At 44.0% G+C, this 7,532-nt stretch overlaps 1 protein-coding gene across 1 annotated transcript; it reads right to left on the bottom strand.

Moving 5' to 3' along the window:
* Positions 1-646: 646 nt before the first annotated feature.
* Positions 647-7,021, bottom strand: rl37a (60S ribosomal protein L37a). Its single transcript, NM_001141609.1, has 4 exons — positions 7,003-7,021; positions 5,553-5,681; positions 3,696-3,778; positions 647-1,295 (listed from the first exon to the last, which is right to left on the bottom strand). The coding sequence occupies exons 1-4, from the start codon at positions 7,003-7,005 to the stop codon at positions 1,232-1,234; spliced, it is 279 nt and encodes a 92-aa protein (NP_001135081.1). The 5' UTR covers positions 7,006-7,021; the 3' UTR covers positions 647-1,231.
* Between the last annotated feature and the right edge of the window lie 511 nt (positions 7,022-7,532).

The following is a 7,532-nucleotide window of genomic DNA, read 5'->3' on the forward strand; positions in this document are numbered from 1 at the left end:
CAGGTGGTGAAGGTAGGAAACAACATCTCCACCCCGCTGATCCTCAACACTGGGACCCCACAAGGGTGCGTTCTCAGCCCTCTCCTGTACTCACTGTTCCCCCATGACTGCGTGGCCATGCACACCTCCAACTCAATCATCAAGTTTGCAGACGACAACAGTAGTAGGCCTGATTACCAACGACGAGACAACCTACAGGGAGGAGGTGAGGGCTCTGGGAGTGTTCTCAATTCCATTGCTTTACTTAGATTTGTGGATATTACTGCAGGGTTGGAGCTAGAGGGCGGGAGCTAGATATTACTGCAGGGTCGGAGCTAGATATTACTGCAGGGTCGGAGCTAGATATTACTGCAGGGTCGGAGCTAGATATTACCGCAGGGTTGGAGCTAGATATTACCGCAGGGTTGGAGCTAGATATTACTGCAGGGTTGGAGCTAGATATTACTGCAGGGTTGGAGCTAGGAACATCTGCTAAACACATGTGACCAATAACATTTTATTCTGAACTCCCCAAATACAGGTGTGCCAAGCTTGTAGGTTCATACCCAAGACTGTAATTGCTGCCAAAGCTGCTTCAACAAAGAACTGAGTAAAGGGTCTGAATACTTATGTAAAAGGTGATCAGTTTTCTTTTTATTTAAAAAAATGTCTAAAAGCTTTTCTTTGTCATTATGGGGTAGTGTGTCGATTGAGGGGGAAAAACTATTTAATTCATTTTAAAATAAGGCTTTAACGTAACAAAATGTGTTAAAGAGGTCTGAATACTTTCCAAATGCACTGTAACCCATCAGTCAGACCCCATCAATTTATCACTCTTTTATATGCATGTCCAGCCCTGAAATTTAGCTTCACAATAAAGTGTTTTACCACGTTCTTTTCTGTAATGGTTCCACTGCATTCGATTGGATCAGCATCTCATAGCTTTTAAGAGCTTGTTAGTCATACAGAAAAAAAATGAAAACCAATGGAATAACCCAGAAGTTTGGAGCTCAAACAATATTTTTTAAAAGGGTCTAGAAGTCCAAAACTCACTGCCTTTACAGTGGGACTGTAGGAGTTAAACATCAGCGCCAAGTAACATTCAGACACTCAGCTAAGGTGGCACGCAACACACAGGGCTGTACTAACAGCAACACAAGTAGTACAAATAGACTCCGGTGTTCTGCTCCAGACTGATTTTTATTGTGGTAGATGTTCGACACAGCGTCCAGGTCAAACTGTACATAACAGTCTACTGGTCTTTCAGCTCCTTCAGTCTCCTGATGGCCGACTTCACTGTGACTGCAGACGTCGTGCTGGAACAGAGGAACAATGATATCTTACAGAGACGGAACAATGGTTTAGCACATACAGTGGAAACATACTAAACTCTGTTTCCCCAGATACAGGTTAAGTCTAGTCCTGAACTAAGAAGCCCTTTACATGAAGAATCTCCATTAAAGTGCTTTTAGTCCTGGATAAGGCTTAACCTGCGCCTGGTAAACCAGTTGCCAATAGCAACCGGTGTAGATTTGACCTTGTCTTTTAGGTCATTGTCCTGCTGAAAGGTGACTTCTTCCTCTAGGATTTTGCCTGTGCTTAGTTTATAACCTGAAACTCAAATTACAAGAATACTCATAACATGATGCAGCCAGTACAATGCTTGTAAATATGGAGAGGTACTCAGTGCCTCAAACAGAGCACTTTGTATTCTGGGCAAAAAGTTGAATTCTTTGCAGTATTACTTTATTGCAAACAGGACGAATGTTTCAACCCTCTGAACAAGGAAAAGTCAAGGTACATGAAGCTGTCAATATATTTACAACTCTGAAGATGAATGTTTTCAGACATGGGCATCTCCAACAATGAATGAAAGTAGCATTACTCTGATACTGATGGTGCAGGCTTTAGTTCCAGCCATGCTGTAACACCAGTGTTTCCACACAGGACAGATCATACCAGAGATGCTACCAGCTAATTCCAGCCTGGAGGGAAGACCCATCACTACCAGAGATGCTACCAGCTAATTCCAGTCTGGAGGGAAGAACCACCACTATACCAGAGATGCTACCAGCTAATTCCAGTCTGGAGGGAAGAACCATCACTATACCAGAGATGCTACCAGCTAATTCCAGTCTGGAGGGAAAAACCATCACTATACCAGAGATGCTACCAGCTAATTCCAGTCTGGAGGGAAAAACCACCTCACATGCGCATATTCTAGAATCCACATAAAGAACCAATCAGACTTGTTGTGGAGCAAAATCAGCATGTGATGACGTAGTGCACACGTACCGAATAAATATCTAAAGTGTTTCCATCGCGGGGTTTTATTTTATTACTAAAACTTGTGTTAAAATAGCTTATTCCGGCCAAGAGCAGGCAGATACAGTGCAGGTAGGCGAGTCTACATGACATTATTATCGATAGACTCAATATTTGTATCTGTCAAATGACAGTCAAGCATGGATCATCATTTTACCAGAATAAGGAAAAGGAGCATTAAGTTCATGACCTTTCACCTGTGAAGTTCATCTTAACTTAATTCATCTGTAGCCTAATAAACTGCCTGCTTTCCCGTGTCGTAGTGGGAGGACCACACACCATATCATCTAATAAACTGCCTGCTTTCCCGTGTCGAGGACCACACACCATATCATCTAATAAACTGCCTGCTTTCCCGTGTCGTAGTGGGAGGACCACACACCATATCATCTAATAAACTGCCTGCTTTCCCGTGTCGTAGTGGGAGGACCACACACCATATCATCTAATAAACTGCCTGCTTTCCCGTGTCGTAGTGGGAGGACCACACACCATATCATCTAATAAACTGCCTGCTTTCCCGTGTCGTAGTGGGAGGACCACACACCATATCATCTAATAAACTGCCTGCTTTCCCGTGTCGTAGTGGGAGGACCACACACCATATCATCTAATAAACTGCCTGCTTTCCCGTGTCGTAGTGGGAGGACCACACACCATATCATCTAATAAACGGCCTGCTTTCCCATGTCATAGTGGGAGGACCACACACCATATCATCTAATAAACTGCCTGCTTTCCCGTGTCGTAGTGGGAGGACCACACACCATATCATCTAATAAACGGCCTGCTTTCCCGTGTCGTAGTGGGAGGACCACACACCATATCATCTAATAAACTGCCTGCTTTCCCGTGTCGTAGTGGGAGGACCACACACCATATTATCTAATAAACTGCCTGCTTTCCCGTGTCGTAGTGGGAGGACCACACACCATATCATCTAATAAACTGCCTGCTTTCCCGTGTCGTAGTGGGAGGACCACACACCATATCGTCGCGTGACTCCAAGTTTACGTCGATATGATGGTTATGAAATCAACATTTGGCAAACGGCCTTTTCTCACAAATAATTTTACCGACAGAAAAAGATACCATGTCAAAAGAACAAATTGTCGCATTTATAAAGTAGCCTTCCCTGTGGCTCAGTTGGTAGAGCATGGTGTTTGCAACGCCCGGATTGTGGGTTCGATTCCCACGGTACAAAAAAAAAAGGATGCATGAAATGAAATGTATGCATTCACTACTGTAAGTCGCTCTGGATAAGAGCGTCTGCTAAAATGACTGAAATGTAAAAAAATGTAAAGTTGTACTGAAACGTCCTGTTTCCATAAGAGCAGGGGATAGATGGAGAAGGCACCCCACCCACAGTCCAGAAACACAGAGCTACTTACTTGTATGTCCAGGCACCTCCAGCAACAGTCTTCATGCAGGACCCACAGTGCCAGATACCAACAGCCCTCCTCTTCATCTTAGTCTGATGATGAAACACAAGTACTGTTAGTAACATCAGTTCAATACTGTTATTAACCTCTATCAGTCTAAGCCGTTGGGGGTGTTTATGTGGCGTTAGGGTTTAATTTTCAGAGTAAATAACTCACAAACACTAGAAAAGCATTAGCCAAGTTTAATTCTTCCCAAAGGGTCGACACAGCTGTATTCAGACAGACACGGCTTCCCCCGTGGTGGTATTCAGACCCCACTTTGGGTGGAGTCTCCTCCGTATCTCTAAACATCGCGTCTTTCTTGCTAAGCAGGGAACGAAGTGATCTGAGCCTTAACAGTTTCTCTCCTTAATAGTACTACTAATACTAACAGTACTACCACCACCACTACTACTACCAGTACCACTACTACCGGTACTACCACTACTAGTGGTACTACCACTAATAGTACTAATACTACTACTACATGCGGTTGTTCTCCCTGCACTCAGCTCCTCCCAAGCGTCATTATGGCTCCACTGATCGTCTGTTATTAATGTTCCTGTACTTCTCAGTATAACCATGTTCAAAGTTCACCCCAGAATCCAACAACGGTCATACCAAGGATCATTCAGCCGTTCAATCAAATGTAGGACTCCTTTATGTAACCGCAAAAAAAAAACTATTGGATTAATATTGAATAAGGTTTTGAAGTGTGTCCTATACATAACATTTAAGAAAGCTCAGGATTTGTTTTTTTTTTTACATATTGAAGCCCTTATTTCTTGGGCCCAAATCTACCTCCATACTTCTATTAATTTGTACGGGTTACCTTCAGACGAGTCCTGGGACACTTGTGGGGCCGTAGAGCAAAATAGAACAGTGTTGGTGAGAAACGTCTTTCTATAGTGGTTATATTACTACGTAGGCCAAACCGGTTGGACGCTAAAGATTTATGGTAAATAAATAAATACATTTGGGTTGTCTCAGTGTGACTAACAGCGCTCTAGCCGTCACCTTTTACCACAGATGTGGAAGGCCGACAGAGACAGGAAACCTACATCTCCATTTTACACTGACAGAGTTTCATGGGGATTGTTTTATTATGTTACTTAGATTGACACGTATGTGGTAGAGGTGTGGACCGTACCTTGCCACAGAAGGAGCAGGTATACTGGCTGTATGTGGTAGAGGTGTGGACCGTACCTTGCCACAGAAGGAACAGGTATACTGGCTGTATGTGGTAGAGGTGTGGACTGGACTGTACCTTGCCACAGAAGGAGCAGGTATACTGGCTGTATGTGGTAGAGGTGTGGACTGTACCTTGCCACAGAAGGAGCAGGTGTACTGGCTGTATGTGGTAGAGGTGTGGACTGTACCTCGCCACAGAAAGAGCAGGTATACTGGCTGTATGTGGTAGAGGTGTGGACTGTACCTCGCCACAGAAGGAGCAGGTGTACTGGCTGTATGTGGTAGAGGTGTGGACTGTACCTTGCCACAGAAGGAGCAGGTATACTGGCTGTATGTGGTAGAGGTGTGGACTGTACCTCACCACAGAAGGAGCAGGTATACTGGCTGTATGTGGTAGAGGTGTGGACTGTACCTTGCCACAGAAAGAGCAGGTATACTGGCTGTATGTGGTAGAGGTGTGGACTGTACCTTGCCACAGAAGGGGCAGGTATACTGGCTGTATGTGGTAGAAGTGTGGACTGTACCTTGCCACAGAAGGAGCAGGTATACTGGCTGTATGTGGTAGAGGTGTGGACTGTACCTTGCCACAGAAGGAGCAGGTATACTGGCTGTATGTGGTAGAGGTGTGGACTGTACCTTGCCACAGAAGGAGCAGGTGTACTTGGCGTGCTGGCTGATCTCAATCTTCTTCACCATCTTCCTGAGCGACGCGCCGTAACGCGTGCCGTATTTACCCACGATCCCCACCTTCTTGGTGCGCTTGGCCTGAGGAAAAGGGATACACCAAATTAACACACAACCTAGTCAAACTAGCAACCCCCATCTTACTGTTAGCCTTTACGGTAGGAAATACCACTCCTCCCATTACATAGACAAAAACCTCAACAGGAGCGCTGAAAAACAAACATTTCGCTAACATTGGCAGTGTCATATATGGCCGGGTTTAACCAGCCTATGACCTGTCACGTTACCAGGCCAAGCCGGAACACACTACTCAAATCCAACACCAATCTGCACTGCTCGGGTTGTCGTCAACAAGGCAACATGAGCCATCATTCAAACTGGAAAAACAAATAATGCATTTTAATCAAAAGCAATCAATTTTGCATGTGAAAATACTGAATTCTACTCATTACACCACGTGATCAAATCAAATGTATTTAGAAAGCCCTTCTTAGATCAGCTGAAATCTCAAAGTGCTGTACAGAAACCCAGCCTAAAACCCCCCCAAACAGCAAGCAATGCAGGTATAGAAGTGATAACCTACATGTCTTGTTTTGAGCAGACTTCACCATCAGCCTGAAAGAGGCATGTCGAAGAGACAGCTCGGTCCCTAAACGAATGCAATCCCTTTCCACCCAGTGCAAACTGCTTTTTACCCAGTTAATAAAACCCCATAAATAACTAGCAAAGAAAGCAATGACCTCTCAAACATTACACGGTCAAACTTGGCACGCAAACAACCCAAATCTAGTTAAAAACATACACTAGCCAGCTTACTATACCTTTGATTTGTTGGCATATAGATAACATGGCGGATATAACTAACGTCAACTCTACAACCACACTAGAGAGAGAGATAATAGTTAAAGTTACATTTGTGAAACATTTAGAGAACCATAATAAGTTAGCATTAGCCTAGCTAGCACTGATGACTGCAGTCTACACCGGCGAGGACACACCGTGACAAGTAACTAGCTTTTACAGATAGTTAATAATGCAACTACAATAGCTATTGAAATAACCAAGCATGGTTTATGGGTGCTGCAGATTAACGTTACAAAAACCACTAACACATATCTGTAAGTAGTTTGGGTAACGGGACACAATTTGAAGCACTCGGTACCGGCCAGAGCAAACCCGAGTGACATGCACATACCGGGCGGCCATTTCTATGGACTACCAGGTATGCGAACACAAAAAAAGCATGTATTTTTGGCTATTCGCTCTCAAAAAAAATATCTACAATAACTTTTGGAGCTAATGGCGAATTATATAAACAGCCCATCAGATAAATTGTTATTCCATCATTCGCTTTGGACTCGTTAGATGGGTGTGGATTAGGAAGGGTACATTTTCGTCTCACCATTGTAGTTCTGGAGACGTTGGTCCAAAAAGGAAGCGCACAGGACGCAGGCGCGATTTACCCCTTGTGGGATGTATTGCATTGTGGGATGTTGGCAATGTTGCCTCTTCCTCCCTCAGCAACGCTTCCACTGCTGGAGGTGCACGACTCCAGGACTTTTTGGAGTCGACTCCAACTCCGACTCCTGTGATTGGAGTCGAAAGGAGTCGATTCTTGCTCGACTCCCAAAACACACCGAAGCGGATGCGCACACACGTACACCATCTCATTATTGCAGTCCTGCTAATAAGACTACATTTGCGTTGTATAAAATGACTATTTTGTTTGAATATGGAAGTTGATGTGTAGGAGCTAGAATATTTCAGTGACATTTCTGCTGTGTGTAGCCTTGACGGATCCCATGGGATGATGCTGTGTGCTCTGTTATAGCCCTATTTAGACTAGAGACGTTGGTTATGTCATTATTATCCAAGCATGAGCATTATTCCAGAGGACGCTTGTCAAATCAAATCAAATCAAATTAAATGTAT

Source organism: Salmo salar, chromosome ssa14, assembly GCF_905237065.1.
Source record: "Salmo salar chromosome ssa14, Ssal_v3.1, whole genome shotgun sequence".
Classification (NCBI taxonomy): Eukaryota; Metazoa; Chordata; class Actinopteri; order Salmoniformes; family Salmonidae; genus Salmo; species Salmo salar.